Below are 18,981 nucleotides of genomic sequence, written 5' to 3' on the forward strand. Positions count from 1 at the left end.
TACGTCGCCAGAATTGCATTGCAGTTATAATGAAGTAGTTTCTGAATATCTGGAAAAGGGATATATGAGGGTTGAAGTTCCGTCTTCATCTAATATTGATGAGGGATATTTCATTCCTCATCACGCAGTAATTCGTAAAGATAAATCAACAACTAAAACTCGTGTTGTATTAGATGCAAGTACAAAGACCAGTTCAGGGTTTTCACTTAATGATACTTTGTATACAGGTCCAAATTTGCAATCTAATTTATTTACACTTTTAATTAAATTTCGCTTATTCGCTGTAGCATTAACCGCAGATGTTAAGCAAATGTATCTACGTATAATGGTAACGGAAAGCCATCGTAAATATCAAAAAATTCTTTATAGATTTCACGAAGATGAACAAATTGGAGTTTATCAATTTAATTCACTCGCGTTTGGTTTGAACTGTTCACCATTTCTAGCAATGCGAACTATACGGCAGCTAGCGAGCGATGAAAGAAATCGTTATCCGAAAGCGGCGGAAGTTGCAATTAATGATTTATATATGGACGATTTTGTATATTCTGTAAATACTATAAGTGAAGGCATCACTTTGGCTACAGATTTAATGGCGATGTTCAAGTGTGGAGGATTTGAATTAGTCAAATGGTCGAGTAATTCTCCTCATTTACTGGCCCAATTACCAGAGTCGCACCGCGCGACAATGGATTTTTCGGATAAATGTAGCATTTTAGGATTAAAATGGGATCCGATATCTGATTGTTTTCGATTTATGATATGTCCGACGGAGGAAAAAACTATATGTAAAAGATCAATTCTTTCCACAATAGCTCGTTTATTCGATGTATTAGGTTTGGTTGCTCCGGTAATTTTATATGCCAAATTACTTTTACAAGAGCTGTGGTTAGAGAAAGTAGGATGGGACGAGGAACTACCCCAAAGTATTGTTAATAGATATGTCAAATTCAAGGAAGAATTACCGATGCTTTCTAATTTAAATTTACCTCGATATTTGGGAGTAAAGGAGGACTGCACGATAAATATTATCGCCTTCGCAGATGCGAGTATGAAAGCATACGGTTGTGTAATATATCTTCATGTCACGGATAAGGGTGGCAACACTACAATGAATTTGATATGTTCTAAATCCAAGGTGGCCCCTCTGAAAACAGTGTCACTCGCTCGATTGGAATTATGCGCTGTGCTTATTTTATCTAGACTCGTTAGATCTATTATAGATACTTATAGAAATCGCGTTTCGATAAACGATATATTTGCTTTTTCAGATTCAAAAATAGCACTTTCTTGGATTCACTCGTCCCCTCACCGGTGGCAAACTTTTGTAGCTAATCGAGTCAGTGAAATTCAGGAAAATTTACCCGCGAAACATTTTTATCACATAGATGGCGTTACCAATCCTAGTGATTGTTTATCACGAGGACTACTGCCTGCTCAGCTGGTCGATCATTCTCTTTGGTGGCACGGTCCGCCCTGGGCTGTGAACCCAGTATCCGAGTGGCCTGTCGAAAGATTTTCCCCCTCACGAGAGGAGGAGAATACTTTGGAATTGAAAAAATCGCATACATTTACGATAACGTCAATAGAGGAAAATTCTCCGATATATAATCTCGCTTTAAAAATTTCCTCATGGCCAAAACTGCTGAGAATTGTGGTATATATTTTACGATTTATGCGAAAGTTATCACGCTCAACAGTTATAAGTTCCACGGAATTAAACATTGCTGAAATGAATGTATTAAAAGCTTTACAGAATAGGTATTTTAGTGCCGATATACAATTAATACAGAGGGATAAATTATGCTCACCTTCAATCCGAAAACTAAACCCGTTCTTAGATCATAATGGCTTGTTACGTATAGGTGGTAGATTAACAAACGCGAATATACCTTTTGAAAACAAACATCCAGTACTTCTGCCAAGACAGGATCATATTGTCGATATAATTATAGACTTTCACCATCGTGTGAATTGTCATACTGGTGCACATCTCCTTATGTCAATAATTAGACAGCGTTATTGGATCTTATCGGGGAGAAATCTAATACGCAAAAGAGTACATGCTTGTAATTTCTGTTTTAAAACTGCACCTTCTAATATTATACCGCTAATGGCAGATTTACCTACAGCTAGAGTTCAGGAAGCAAAGGCATTTACACATACGGGTGTAGATTTTGCCGGACCAATAAATATAACCCTTTCTAGGCGTCGTGGGGTAAAAAGTCAAAAGGCATATATATGTCTATTTATTTGTTTAACAACGAAGGCTATACATATGGAAGTGGTATCAGATCTAAGCACGGACAATTTTTTAAACGCATTTAAGCGTTTTCTATCCAGACGCGGACCGGTTTCGTGTATGTACAGTGACAATGCGACAAATTTCATAGGCGCAAAGAATTGTCTGGATGACTTATATAATTTTTTAGAGGCAAATTCAACTAAAGAAGTTCTTCGTAATGAATTTAACAATCGGAGAATTGAATGGAAGACGATTCCACCCCGCGCTCCTCACTTTGGAGGATTATGGGAGTCAAATATTAAATGCATTAAATCGCATCTGTATAGGGTTGTGGGTACTCAACTTTTATGTTATGAAGAGCTTCTCACAGTTCTGACACAAATAGAGGCTGTACTTAATTCACGGCCATTATGTTTATTAAGCAGTTCTCATTATCCAGAAGCTCTTACTCCGGCTCATTTTCTGATGTCTACCCCGATTCAGCATCTACCTGCTTATGATTTGACTAATGAAAGCATTAGTCTACTGAAAAGGAAAGAGCTTTTGGACCACCTCGTTCAATCTTATTGGAAGAAGTGGCATATAGAGTATCTTCACTCTCTGCAGATGAGAAAAAAATGGAATAGTCCCGCGAATAACATTCTAGTAGGTACCATAGTATTGGTGCATCAAGAGGATGCGCCTCCACTTTATTGGCCGGTGGGCGTTGTTGAGGAGGTGTTCCCTGGTAAAGACGGAGTGGTTCGTGTCGCACGCGTAAGGACCCCTTCCGGGAACTTTAAACGACCAGTCGTAAAATTGTGTCCTTTGCCTACACAATAATTATTATTTCTTTATTTCATTATTTTATAAATTTTCGTTTTAACTTTGCAATATTAATAGCGTATTGATAAGAATATTTATATTTCATCTTTCGTTTTACATTTAACTTTTTACTTTATTTGAAAGTACTTAAAATTTCGGAAGGTACTTTCAACGCCGGGAGAATGTTCGCGCAATATATATGGGATTGTTAGGTATGCATCCACAGGCTTAAAGGACAAGTGTAATGTCAATACCAAATCCTGCAAATGTCCTACCTACCCTCTTACCCATCCCAAAATGTCACCATATTAAAAATATTGTTGCAACACATGTAAAATCTGACAAGTGGGGTCAGTTGCTTATCAGAGTTCGGAGTGATAATTAATATCAGACAGGGCGATAATACATATATTTTGTGAAGTGAAATCAACCAATACTCCTGGAGACGTGTGATAGTCATCAACGGGTGAGTCCATCTTTCCTGCATTCCAATCTGGGCTTATCTTGTGCTCCAGAAGCCCAGATTTATACCTTTGATTATTGCACTGTCCATCGGGTTTGTCGGATGCATATATCGTCCCATACCTATCATTCGGAGTAGTTTGGGACTGGTCCTTTGGGCGTGTGGCATAGGGCCTCATAGAGCCTCTGCACCACCTCTAAAATATAGTGGAGTCGCAGCTTCGCGACACCAACAAGTTTCGCTAATAATTTGTGCAGTGTTGATAAAACTAGTGCGATGTGTTAAGACACTTTTATAGATGTTCATAATTTACTTCCCAGCAACCAACCAGCTTTGTGTTTCGCGTCCAGACGTATCTCGATGTGATAGTATATGTTTCTACAACTGATCCATATTATACGATGTGAATATGCTTAAAATAAATTAAAATAATGCTTATATATGGAATGTAATACGACAATTGGGTTTATTCTCTTTTTCACATCTATTTTTACAAGTTTTCATACCACAAGCCACCATTTTGCCGTGTTATTTCGTAAAATGAACCGATGATGCCTCGACCATAGTTCGCACAAGAATGATGACGTCACGTTTTCTAAATTCACTTGAGGCCATACGCGAGCACAGCCGGCTCCAATGGAACCGGTATGGGGAGTGGGGAATAATACGCTTTTAATCACTTAGGGCAGGTCTACTAATATTCATATGTCTATGGTCTTCAATAATTAAATATTATAATTTGAGGAAAGGCGAGGGTTCTGGATTCATCTTTTTTCTGTTTCAAAGTTTCGTTAGAGAATAATCGCTAATATTGTCTTCAATAACTAAGTATTAAAATTTGAGATTTTACTCATTATTTTTTTAAATTATAAACTAATGTTTATAAGACGTGGTTTTTATGTATAGCACAAAGGATAAAAAAGTATTATAAGCAATAATTAGTCGCCTGAAATATCCATACAAATTGAAAATATCTCCCGAGTAAAAATAAATGCCGCCGACGGGAATTGAACCCGCACCTTCTGATGTCCGGTCAGCTGCTCTGGACCACTTAGCTACGTCGGCATATTTCAAACACGCCAAATAATTCAATATGTACCAGTACTTCAATCAACAATTTCTGCTTATTATATTTTTTCACCTTTTTAACCAAGTTTATTTTGTAGGAAAGACTTTGTTAGTTAGTTAATTTCCCACTAGATGGCGTCGAGACTCATTATATCTACATTTGTTGGTAAAATATTTTGAATTGTCAAATATTATTATTTTTTAATGATAAACTAATATTCATTAGACAATTATTTTATGCATAGCACAAAGGATAAAAAATAATTATAAGCAATAATTAGTAGACTAGTGTTTACTCATTATGTTATTATTTTCTAAGATGTGCGATTTTTGCGACGCCGAGTCTATATCTCACCAGCAGAAGATAAATAAATGTTTACAAATATTCTTTACATAATTTTTTTTTTAAAGATTTTTTTTTTTAATTCGTTAAATTTAATGCCTTCATCAACAATAAAATATAGATTTTCAAGGAATAATAGTATAAGTACTGTAAAAATGAGTATCTGCTCAATAAACATCTAAAATCCTTCACACACGTGTTCTTTCAGCATTATTTTTTTCAGTTTTAAAATGTATTTTTTCAACGCAAACGAGCATATTTCCACAATTCACGTGAAACAAAATTAATGAGGGAAATTCCGTAATACATTTTTTCTCGTAAAACCGTGTAATGATGTCGTCTGAATTTGTTTTAATCTCCTTAGGATATTCATATAAAATGTATTTATCATAGTTCGGTTATTATTTCTGTTCTGTGAAGCAACTAGCCCACGATAATATAATAACAAGCCTCGAATAAAACTTACACAGGACAGTATAGTACTTTAGTGATGTAATTTTGGTACTTCTTATTTATAGACTAAGGACGGGTTGTTTCGGAGAATTTGAACAGTTCATCAAATTTCAACGTTCATTTTCAAGTTCTGTGAAAGATTTTTTCAAGTTCTGTTATTATTTCAGTTCTTTGAAGCAATTAGCCTATAACAATATAATAATAGAAGTTTCACAGAACCCGCTCCCCTGCCTGTCTATGTTTGGCAGGCTTCCCTTTATTCGGCAGGCTCCTCTGCCTGTCTATGTGCGGCAGGCTCCCCTGTCTGTCTATGTTCGATAGGGTCCCCTGCCTGTCTATGTTTGGCAGGCTTCCCTTTGTTCGGCAGGCTCCTCTGCCTGTCTATGTGCGGCAGGCTCCCCTGTCTGTCTATGTTCGATAGGGTCCCCTGTCTGTCTATGTTCGATATGGTCCCCTGCCTGTCTATGTTCGGCAGGCACCCCTGCCTGCTTATAGAAAAAAATACGCAAGTGTTCTTCGGGATAAAAAGTTGGGAACCTCTGCTTTAAAAGGACTCATTTGAATACTCGCACATTAAATTTGCACATATTTTGTTGTTATTATTTTTGAAAGAGCTACAGATGTAACAACTTCTCTTTACTGCATCAAAGGCCGAGTTTTTTCTTCATGTTTGAACGAATTTCATATATAAATGTATGACGCATTAATAAGTCTTCAAAGGTTTGAGTTTTTTTATTTGCATGATACATCATTTTATAATGCAGTCTTGGTTGGACTACTAACGATTTGAAACAAAAACATTTTGAGCATTAATGCATCATCGGTGGATAAAATAATATTGAAACTAAAAACATGACCGGTCGGTGGCCGAGTTGACATCGCGTTTGGGTCCCACCCAGGCGTAGTGTGTTCAATTCCTCGGCTGGCTAAGTCCTCCATCACAACACAAGCAACATTTTCCGCTTTCTGTGGTGGTAGTAGGAGATTTTCAAATATTGTCAGGTTATTTTTAACCCGGGAATGTTTGTCTTTCTTTTTTAAAAAAAAAAATATAAATAACCTAAATTTAATTAATTTTTAGAAGAATTTTTATTTATAAGCAATAATTATAAGCCTGAAACATACATATAATTTGAAAAAATCTTCCGAGAAAAAATACATGTTAATTTTTTATTATTTGATATTTCTTCACATTTTAATAATATGTACCTAGAGATTTTTTTATATTATCAATAACTATCAAATAATTGCCAAATTTGCCTCTACAGTCAAGAAAAAATCTTTCTACTAGATAATAATGTCGATAAAAATAATAAATTTTCAGTTCGGTTGGGTATTTTGGCCTCAAATCTAAATTTAATATTTGTATAAAAAAAGGCCGCGCAGCCGTTCATCTTAAACACAGCTCACAGCTGCGGTATTTCAAAAGGAAATTATCATTGGAGGAAACTGAGTGACGCCGTTACGAGGACTAATACTTTGACGATCATCCCGGAATACAATATTATTGTCACAATTGATTTCATACCCTTCATTGTTTATTTAATATTTGCGAGCGGATCGATGCGTCGCGCTGCGGCTATGAGGACGTAGCTATTAAAGCTTTGCTATAATTACCCGTACAAACATTTTACGACATTGAACCGTGAAGCTCCCACAACTTTGAATAATTAAATGGCTTATCAACTCCCCATTGACCGAACCTTCATTTTAATTTGCCCGAACTTTGTTTTACTCTTATATCTGTTGCCCCAATTGTACGGCTGTTCAAATAATATACCCGCCTAATGTTCACTAAAGCACGCAGTATTTTAAACGTAGGCACGGCTCGCCACAAAGGTTACCGAATTATTATATTTACGGGTGATTGTTTTGGGAGTTATGAAGTTTGCTCTAACGGTTTAATTTGGGTGACAGCTAAACAATTATGAAACCTTTAATTCGAGGTGGAATTCCATTTTAATATGACTGAACAACACTTAACTGGTATAATACCTACACATATTGTACCCGAATTCAATTATGTAGTGTAAACCTTGCATTGAGTATTTTTATATATATTTTTGAATGTATTTAAATCAATCACCAAGTGAAAATATATACTTTTTTGTTTAAAATAAAGACAAAGATTCCCGGGTTACGAATAACCTGACAATATTCGGAAATCTCCTACTACCACCACAATAAGCGGAAAATGTTGGTCGTGTTATGATGGAGGACTTTGCCAGCCGAGGAATTGAACACACTGCACCTGTATGGGACCCAAACGTGATGTCAACTCGACTAGTAAAGTTATTCACACAATAAAACACAGGTATATTTCTAACAAATTAGCAACGTCGTTATACCCAACTGATTTTCTTGGTTAAAAAATACACATTTCTTGGTAACCTAAAATATTTAGATAATTACTTGCACATTAGCCTAAGGTAGTTTACCAGACCTTGGAAAATATTTACCAGACCTGTGAAAAAATACCTGGTTGAGTGAAATTTTACTATATATTTAATAAAGGCCTTCGGGTCCAGGGTGTTTTATATTAAACTAATAATGACATTTTAACTGTTGTATTTATTTTACAACTTAAACTAAGAGGTTTATTGTACGGGGATCTTCCCCAAACACTCACATGAAGCAGCTCGTTAAAATACAAAAAACTAAACTCCATCAGAAGAAATTTTCAAAAACTGTTTGCAGTATCGTAAAACTCTACTCAAAAATATATCCTATCATTTATGACGTTTTTATTTGTAATTTGTTCTGATTTCGATAAACACCCCATCCATGTGAAACGGACATCCCTTAAAGCCAGCAAACAAGGACAACACTGGGTGCTTCAGCTAGTGTATATAAGTTTGCTTTCCTTCTCTCAATCTATTGAAACCATCGTCAAGAGTAAGCTTGAAGAATAATACCCAGAAACATAACAAAACGGAAGTTGTAAGTTGTAAAAATATATTTTAAAACAACCTCGAAACGTTATAGCGATGGTATAGATCAGAGTTTCTCAAACTTTTTTGCCCCGTAGGGCACTCGCCAAAAAATTTTTTTTCCGTAGAACCCCTGCCAGCCGAATATTAAAATTTTCCTAAAACCATTAACTTCCCATGTGATAATCATTCATTTTTTTCGTAAAAAGATTCCCTTCTCTTGCCTGCCCAACAACCGGGTGGCGGTATAGTTCCTCTGTATTTACACTGTGCAGACAGGGGCACCCTTGTAGGGTATTACACCAAATGAAAATGAAGCAGGATAAGCAACGGGAATTTCTTTTTGTAGCTAGCCATTCAGAACTGCCCCTTGAGTTATTTGTCAGTGCTTATTCCGCTCAGTTCTTCTTGTCACATGATATCCGATTCATCGAGGTTCCATTTCCATACTCAAACTTAGTTTTGAAGTCTGTGTGAAGTGTATTTAAATATTGAACGTCATTATTACCCTGAACGTTTTTCAAAAACAATTTGGGGAACTAGGAAAATTCGCGGCTTCCAATGTGCAATGTTTAGTTTGAATATATTAATTCTGTCGAGAAAAGGAACGTAGACTCTATTTATACACCTCAATTAACAACTCAACGAAAAATGGGGGTCCGCTCGTATGTACCCCCATTTGAATCTCGTGGACCCCTAAATTTACCCCTAGCAAGCCGATATCGACCTCTGGGGGTCGATATAGACCACTTTGGGAACCTCTGGTATAGATATATAGGTGGGAGAGATTATTTCAACTATCTGTTGGTTTTTTATTCTAACGAGTAAGGTTTCTTACGTTAGATCGTATTCATTGTGGAAGAGCATAACTTAGGAGAGCAGTATAATTTATTGCGTTGTGTAGGTATATCTCGCCGCCATTTACAATATGGATATTTAATATTCGCAGAAACCTAACTTGTATTGCATAATTAATGCCTAGCAAATTTCCAAGTGAGTGTTAATTATTAAATGAATTGAGTGATTCCGAAAGTAATAATTTCTCGATACCACAAGGCAAGTTTTAGGACCACTATTGTTAACATTATATGTAAATGATATTTTTGAAGTTGCTAAATACGTGGAAATTGTCTCTTATGCAGATGACACAGTGCTTCTTCTAAAAGCAAACACATGGTTAGAACTGAACAAAAAGGCTAATTCAGACATCAATGAATTGAAAACATGGTTTGACAATAACCTACTAACGTTAAACTCTAAAAAACACACTACGTACCATTTTTCATAAACAAACCAAATACGCCGCATGAAATAAACATTCGAATTCACTCTGCACCAAACACTCTACAACACCACTGTAACTTATTATGTACTAATATTGAAATTAAAACTTCAACCAAATATCTAGGGATCACTATTGATCAATGCCTAAAATGGATACCACATATAACCATTCTCAAAAACAGAGTACGAAAATTAACCTTTATTTTTAGCTGCTTGAGACATATTCTGAATAAAGAACTACTGAGTATGACGTACTTCGCATTCTGTCAATCCATAATCCAATATGGTATAATAGGATGGGGGGGCGCCTATAAAACTCACACACAACCTCTTTACATTGCGCAAAAACTAATAATTAAAATAATATCAAAGAAATCATTTTTATATTCATCTGAACTCATTTTCAAAGAATTTAAAGACAAAAAATTAAATACTCTTTTCCTGTATCACGCAACCTTACGAGTTTACAAAGATAATATCATAAACAAAACCGTACCATTCAAAAACACAGCAAATCTCAGGCAAAAATACATGTTACCAATTACGATTTGTAAAAAAACTTTGGGTCAGCAAAACTACAAATACTTAGGTACAAATTTCTTCAATAAATTACCAGAAAATATAAGATCACTACATGATAGTTTCAAAGAATTCAAAACACAATTTAAAAAATATACAGAAAACCTAAACTAAATTAAATAGTATAAATGATTTATATAAGGTATACTATGCTCTCTGTCAATCACGCATAGAATATGGGATTATTGGATGGGGATCTGCCTCAAACATCCACATGAAGCAGCTTATTAAAACTCAAAAAGCAATAATAAAAATAATCCTTAAAGTACCCATAAGAACTCCATCAAAAGACATTTTTAAAAATTTTAAAGTGTTCAGTATATAAAACTATACTCAAAAAATGCTCTAATCAAATTTACAGAAAAATATGAGTACCCTGCTGACCAACACAACTATATTACAAGGAAGAAATCTTCAAAACTATTGAACATCCCAAAATTAAATACGTCTTTTGGCCAGAAAAATCATCATTTCCATGCTACAAAACTATATAATGCCCTCCCAATTGAACTCAAAAACACAACGGAGACACAAAAATTTAAAAACAACATCAAATTATGGCTAAATAAACATGAAGATGAGGAAATCAATAAAATTATGAACTGAACAAATGTGAACAAATTTTTTTTGTAGAAATTAACAAGGAAATCACGATCTACACCTATACAAAAACCTACAGTCCGCCTCGGAACAGGAATACCTAGTGAGGAGGACTGCGAATAATATACTTAACTTTGTAATTATAATTGTCGTTAATAAAAATAAAAAATAAAAAAAATAAAATAAAAAAAATTAAATAAATAAAAGAAAATCTTATTGCAGAATTTATTATTGGGTACCGCCCACACTTTATCATAAACATTATAAGAATTTAGTTTTATTTCAAGAACGCCATTTTGTTTTTTCACATTTACATTTGTCGAAAGATTTTTGCTGTATTTTAAATAAGTCATGTTTATTAAATACGCCTATTAATCGTTTTTTTTTTACTTTATTTGCGCGCTTCCTCTAACGTTCATATATACATATTTATAGAAATATGTTAGAGGGAGCGCGCTAACATTAAAAAACGATAACAATTAAGCGAAAATGGTAAAAATATTTAATAAAACACGACTCGTTTGAAATGGAGCAAAATTTTCTCGACAAATGCTTTAGTTTCTCAAATCATACCCAATGCTTTAGTTACATTTAAAAATGTACTTTGAATTTTTTCATAACTATGACATTTTACAGAATAAAATGTTTTTCTAATAATTTTCGGAGCTTACTTTGCGATTTTTTTCATCGAGGTAATTTCATATAATTAAAGTTTCAGCATAAAAAATGTATTGATATTATTTTAATGGGCTTAAATTTAATTTTTAAATGACTGATTTACGTCGGAACACAAATTTGTCGTAGATAAATTTCAAATTCCGACACAAAAACGCCTTTTTACAACGCTTAATTTTTAAATTTATATTCATTAACATAGTAGGTTAGGAAAGATTGTTTTTTTAATTACCATTCTCACAAAATATGGTCAAAGTTGCCAAAAAAAATTATAAAATTTCGTTTGCTCAAGTATTTTGGCCTCAAATCCAAATTTAAGTTTTGAATAAAGAAGGCCATTCCTCTTCACGAGGGTAGATACAAAAGGATTCCATTTTTAATCTATCCTCACTAACATGAAATATATCGATAACAAAAGTGATACCATTTTTAATCTATCCTCACTAACATGAAATATATCGATAACAAAAGTGATACCATTTTTAATCTATCCTCACTAACATGAAATATATCGATAACAAAAGTGATACCATTTTTAATCTATCCTCACTAACATGAAATATATCAATAACAAAAGCGATTTCATTTAGCCAAAACAATCATCAACAATTCTAGCCGCATTTCGATATCAAATCCAAGCATAATTCCAAACTTATTTAGCTAAATATTGGTTTATCTCTGAATTATATTCATCCATAAACCGCAAGTTTATTCTCATTCATCGGCTTCATTGCATTTAGTCAGCGGTGGTTACTTCTGTGGTTACGAACGGATCACGTTCGCCTATTCGCGACGAATGCACGAACTGATAAAGTCTGCCTTATTGAATGGAAATTGTTCATTCAAACCTCGTTCATTAAATTGGGTTATAAGGGGGGATGTGGCTTGTTTATTATCAATTTATAAAGTTCGTGTTTTGTCTTAAAATATACATACTTATAATACGAGTAGGGAAATCAGTGTGGCGGTTTTATTACTAGTTATATGTACCCGGCGTTATAAATGCTTTGGAGTAATGTTTTGAGGTTGTTTTCATTGTACCTGAAATCTTCGTGCATTTTTATGGTTGAAATAATATTATTGTACAAAAAAATTTTTTTAAGTATTTGTTTAACTTGATCGTGCCATCTCTTCCTCGGGTGTCTCCGAATTCATCTACCATATACTTCATGTAGTGTAGTGTAGTAATCATGAAACCCACATTGTTAATAAAAAAAACTACATTGTATCTCATTCCAATGCAGAAATAATGCGTTCAGTATTCCACAGGCGTCCTTGACTTTGCCTACCATTCACTACCGTATATATATATATCGACTTAAATTCGACTATTTAACTCATTCCAGTGCACAGTTATGTCTTCCTCGGGAGTCCCCAACTGTTTCTACCATTCACTACTGCATACCACATTATTACTATAAAAAAACTACATTAAGTCGATATTTATTTAACTCCGTATCACTTTCCAGTGCAGAGATAATGCCTGAAGTCTTCCTCGGGCGTCCCCGACTCTTCTACCACTCAAAGCAGTCTTTAAACACTCCTGGAACTAATAATAACAAGCTTTGACATTTTCAGCGATATCACAACATATAGAGCGGTAATATAAAAGAATTCCAACCGTCCAATAACGGTTTATTGGTGAAAGAATGAAAAATAACCTCCTTACTTATGAACGCGGTGTAAATATAACGCGGCGCGTAAGGTGGGAACAGTGCAAAACTTAACATATTACCACGACTAAAGGCTTAAATCAGGCTTAAGGCCGGCTTTACCACACATTAAGGCGAGACTTTTCGAAATTCGAAAACGTTTGATTAATTTCACCAGAAATTAAAAAAAATACTTGGGATGGGTTGTTTCAGAGAATTTGAACAATTCATCAAATTTGAAAGTTGATTTTCAAGTTCTATAAAGGTTCTTTTCAAGTTCTGTTATTATTTCAGTTTTGTAAAATAACTGGCCAATAATGATATAATAACAGAACTTGAGTAAAATCTTCAAAGAACTTGAAATTCATCTTCAAAATTTGATGAATTGTTCAAATTCTCTGAAACAACCCATCTTTAATTGAACCAATTTTGAATAAAATACTCTTGAACTATCTGATAGTGACTTTTTTCTTTTGTTCACAGATATACCGATAGACGACCAACGGGTATCCATAATGCTGAATGGAGAAGAGTCGGAGTTATGTTTCATCAATATCGCTAATCCCAAGGTAGGAACAAGCAATTATTTACACATTATTATTCATGGAAACTATAAAAAAACACTACTTAAACATCAGAATACATGTTGAACGTAAACATCAACATTGATATAAAATATTCCAAAATCACCCAATTTCTGCGCAGCCTCCATCACACACATGTCTATACAATGATCACAGCTTCGATTAACTTTAATATACAACATGTTTTCCCGGCCTCCAAGGCGTCACACAAGCTTCGGCTAACTTCAATATGCAACTATTTTGCGCGGCCTCCAAGGCGTCACATATGTTTCGATTAACTTCAACATGCAACATTTTTTCGCGGCCTCCAAGGCGTCACACATGTTTCGATTAACTTCAATATACAACATTTTTTAATAATTTAGTTCGATATCCAAAATTACTGGCTTATTAATTGTATCATACATTTTCTGTAAATTGACTTAGCTTCATTGCGCTTCCCGCCACGCTCCCGAGATTGATTACGTGACAAATCCTGTCCGGCCCTTATCGAGAATACAGTATCTATACAGACTTTCTGACTGTCTCGTACATTAATGAACGGAGACAGATGAAGAATAACGAAGCTCATCGAATTGAAAGACGTCGCATTCGTAATCAATTGAATGCGATCGAGATTGGAGAAGTTGAATTCAGAAAATTGTTCAGAATTTCACGAGTTACGACTAAACTTACTAAACCTCACTTTATTTTTTTTTTTTTATTTTTTTGTTTTTTTTATTGTTGATACATTTTTTTTACAATATTTCATATTTCAATTTAGTAATGTTGGCCTCACTGGGTTGTTTACCCGTGCTGAGGCCCCCATTTTATAATTTAAGAATTTATACATTTAAAAAAAATAAAAGAAAAACAACATTAAAATAAAGATAAATTTAAAATAAAAAATAAAGATTAAAAATTAAAATATAATTATAACACTAAAAGAAAAATATCAAAAGAGTATGTAAATCGGCATTTATAATGATATATGTGTTTGTGCGTGTTGCGTGTTTTATATATATTTTTTTTGTGTTGCGTGTATATGTTTTATTCTTTTATGTTATAGTATTTTGGTAATATTGTCTTTTTGTTCTTTAATCCATTTTTTTATTTTGTGTTTGAATTTATTTTTATTTTCCTCAATTTTTGTTTCAAGTGGAAGACTGTTGAATGCTTTAATAGCGTGGTATTTATGGTGTCTTTGTCCAAAGGTAGTGTTTACCGTCGGAGTTTTTATGTTTTCTTTGTACGCTTGTCTGACCGGTCTATTAGTGATATTTTGTGTTTGTTGGGGTTTGTTTTTTTGGTCGAAAATGTAGTTTAGTAGTGTTTTAACATATAATTGACGTATATCAAGTACGTCACAGCTTTTAAATATTTGGTCTGTGTCGGTTAGTTTATGTTTTTTGAGTATTACTTTTAATATCGTTTTCTGTGCGATTTCTATTTGAGCGATAGCTGCGTTTGTTGCTCCTCCCCAAGCAATTATTCCATATTCTATTATTGATTGGCATAGTGCATAATATATTGTTTTCAATTGTTTTATTTTATATATGTTTCTTATGTTTAGGAAAATGTGTATTGTTCTGAGGAGTCTATTTGTGATTTGTTTGATGTGATGTGTCCATCTAAGATTATGGTCAATTAGGATTCCTAGATACTTTATTTGTTCTGTTTTTTCTAGAGGGGGGCAATCGCAGATGTTGGTGTTTATGCATTCGTGTATTTTTATGGTGTTTGTATTGTTTTTTGGCTGTCCTGTGTTAGTTATGCTGTACGTTGTGAATTTTGTTTTCGATATGTTTAGTGTGAGTGTATTTGAGTCCAACCATTTTTTCACTTGCGTGATTCCTAGATTCGCTATGTTATAAACCTTATTCCAATCCTTAGATTTAAATAATAAAACTGTGTCGTCTGCGTAACTAATTATTTCTCCATCTATTTCCATGCTGCAAAGTTCATTTATGTAAAAACTAACCAACTAATTCACTTTTTACTGTCGAAAAGTACAAACGTACTGCCAATGTACAATAGAGTAAGTGTATCCGTATTTATGTAGCCGTTTGTAGACAATATGCGCCAATTTTGCTACCGTGTATCTTATTTATTTCATTGTCAATACATAGAACTAATTGGAGCCGACATTCCGTACTAATATCTCATTGATACGTGCTCCAATTACGATAATCAAAGTTTCCAGTTGGTCGGTGACATAGCGTTGGAGGCCAAATCGGACTATTTGGCTGGACAAAGGTGGAAACTATTTTTTCACTTCATTTCTCATCTAAATATAGTACATTAATGTGTCAATATCGGTTTGATTATTGACCGCCTAACAAGCGCGACCGTGCTTGGAAAATCGATTTTAAACTGTCGTCGGTTAAGCCTATCGATCCGATATTGTTAAATTATCGATTTGACCGCGCTTGACCCACATCGCACATCATAGCCAGTAGTCAGTATACAGCCTTGTCAACGTGATCTCCGCCAACTTCAAAATTCAAGTTTAATCTCTAATTTTCGATTAATTAATTAATTATCCTAACATTACATTACGCAATCATCTTACCCAAAACGTACATCATATGATCCAATCGGTTTAAAAGGAAACTGATATCGCCATTTTACATAAAGCTTTTCGACTCCTGCGTAGCAGGCAGGCCAGTAGAATTGTTTACTAGAACTTCGATATTTAAGAAAGTGTAGTCAATCACTCGATATAAGATAAAATTTACCTTACTTCGGAAATATCACACAAAATTATCCTACCTCTACTTATTTGTTTATTTATAGAGCGGAGACGGTTTACATGTAGTTCTCGTGAGCACTTAGGCCATAGGCCCATTAAGCTATCTCCCATTTTACTACATTCCTTTAACAGTTACCCGGTCCCTTTTATAAAGTTCACAAGGGTTGTCATTGGATATGTGGCTATGTCTTCTGGTTCCGCAATGTGTCTTTCCAGTTCTCATCTCTCCTCTCCATTCCCCTTTGGTTCCGTGAAGGCCCCACAAGGGAAGAATTTACGGAGGTGGCCTCATCTCTCTTCTCCACTCCTATTTTACCTCTTCTTATGTTTATGTTGTCTTCTCTATTGTCATCTAAAGTGGTAAATGATTACATTAATTGTCTTATTAATTTTAGATTAGAAATTCACATTGCAAATAAATAACTATTATTATATATTGATGAACCTGCATGTCGAAATTTTCACTTAACTTCACTCTGTAACCTTTCACTTTGTGTCTTTCCACTTTAAACTTTAAACTTCGTTTTGAAAATTATTACTTTATGACTTCACTCTTAATTTTTCATTTTATGACTTCACACAATTTTTTTTTCTTTTAAACCTGACAATGTCTGAAAATCTTCTACTACCACCACAGAAAGCGGAAAATGTTGCTTGTTTTGTGATGGCGGACATAGCCAGCCGAGGAATTGAACACACAACGCTTGGGTGGGACCCAAACGTGATGTCAACTCAGCCACCGACAGGTCATTTGGTTGTTCAAGTTGTCCTCTCCTAAGGACAAGCATCTTCTTTATCAGGACAGTGTATGTAGTAAAATATAAATCAAAATTATTATGTTGTAATAAAATTTATGAAGAAATAAAAAAAAATTGAAAACAATTCTCAGTTAATATCTTTAGTGGTTTGATAAAGATATCCCCAATCACAAGTTTTTATTGAGTCAATAACGAGCAACTCAAATGCTTATGCCATTACGCTAACTTAAAAAAACCTTTCATCAAAATTAGTTCATTTCTAAAAAAAAAATGTTAACCCTTAACCGTGAAAAACTTAAAACCCATAAATGAAATGTATTCTCGTTTTTAATAAAGTACGGATAACAGTTTTTTTAATGGTGTACTCACGGCGGAACCACTCCGCCTAGGCCATTATTTATGTATGGGGCCTTTTATGCAAGGGACCAGGCTGGGGGAGGGGGGTTTCAAATTCATATCTTGAAGCTTTAGGGAATGTATTCACACAGATCAATTTGAAACCTTTCAATATTTAGGTTTAGCGTAGATACTTCAGAGTTTACAATTTTTTTTTGTGCTCTCTCAAGAATATTCATGATTTTATAGAGACATAAATATTATATTCCAATTAGTTCTACACGACTAATAAAATGTTTACTTAACACAGTTCCTTTGGGAAGGATAGTTCTACCGTTTACTCCGGTTCTTCTTGAATTGCGGAAATGGCATTGCTGTCCGATAAATTTATAACAATCTCTTTGTAAGGGACATAACCATATGTATATTTATTTAAAAATGTCAATCGAGTCTTCCCTACCTTCGAATTCTTGTATTTTGCGTGGAAGTATATTTCATCAAAATAGCACTATATTTAAACCCAAGGTAATACATCCTAATACTTATTCACAGTTGGGTTACAAAAGTTTTTGTTTTTTTTGTAATGATTTGTGGGAAAATTAAAAAAAAAAAAAAAAAAAAATCAAAACATTTTTTTACAAATAATGCATCACTAAATGGCCAAACACAGACTTTAACTTCAGTTTATGGAGTCGTATTAGAAAATTAGGTTTTAATTTTAGACACCATTTCTAATGCGGGGTGTGGTGAGCACTATTTAAAAAAATAAATTCAAATACTTGTATTATTTTTAAAGATACAGCTGTTTAGTACAAAATCCTTTTTCTTTAATGGAACTCTTGTTTTCGTCCACATGAAGTGTGTTTTCGTCCGCATGAAGGTGTTTTTCGATATCTGTCTCACTAGGGTATACCTGTGTCGAGACAGACGTATTGGATACATAAATTAGTATTTACATATTATTTGATACATGCATAACTATAACTCAAATATAAATTGTAAAGTTTTATACATTTTAAACCGTGAAGAGATAAGAGAAAGTGTAGGATATCCTACAGGGATAACAATATTATGAATGTATATGGAAAAGTTAAGACAAAATAGTTAACGAAAGTGGAAGTTAATATAAGCAGTATAATCTAAGATAACACATATAACAATATTTCATTACATTAAATGTCAGAGTTATTATTCAAGTTCTGTTATTATTTCAGTTTTGTGATGCCCCTTGCCAATAATGATATAATAATAGAACTTGAAAATCAACGTAGAAATTTAATAATTATTCAAATTACGGGAAAAACGAACCGTACTAAATGTTTTATTACCTTCTTTTTTGCAACAAATAGAGTTTTCTCATTGATTTCTCCCGTGCCAAAGATTAAATTTTCATATTTAACTTTAGTACTATGGTAAAAATTAAGTAATTATAAATACAATATGTAGTGTTTTTTTTCTGAAATAATTACAAATTTA

General features: G+C 33.8%; 1 protein-coding gene across 1 annotated transcript in view; it reads left to right on the forward strand.

Annotated features, from left to right (window-relative positions):
* Rgk3 (Rad, Gem/Kir family member 3) overlaps nucleotides 1-18,981 on the forward strand; it is a 471,507-nt gene that overhangs the window by 264,161 nt on the left and 188,365 nt on the right. Inside the window, exon 4 of the mRNA XM_089633132.1 lies at nucleotides 13,580-13,665. Within this exon, the coding sequence (XP_089489258.1) occupies nucleotides 13,580-13,665 (86 nt within the window). The remainder of the gene's footprint in view (nucleotides 1-13,579; nucleotides 13,666-18,981) is intronic.

Source organism: Hesperophylax consimilis, chromosome 7 (genome assembly GCF_061612785.1).
Source record: "Hesperophylax consimilis isolate HC1 chromosome 7, BYU_Hcon_1.0, whole genome shotgun sequence".
NCBI classification, from domain to species: domain Eukaryota; kingdom Metazoa; phylum Arthropoda; class Insecta; order Trichoptera; family Limnephilidae; genus Hesperophylax; species Hesperophylax consimilis.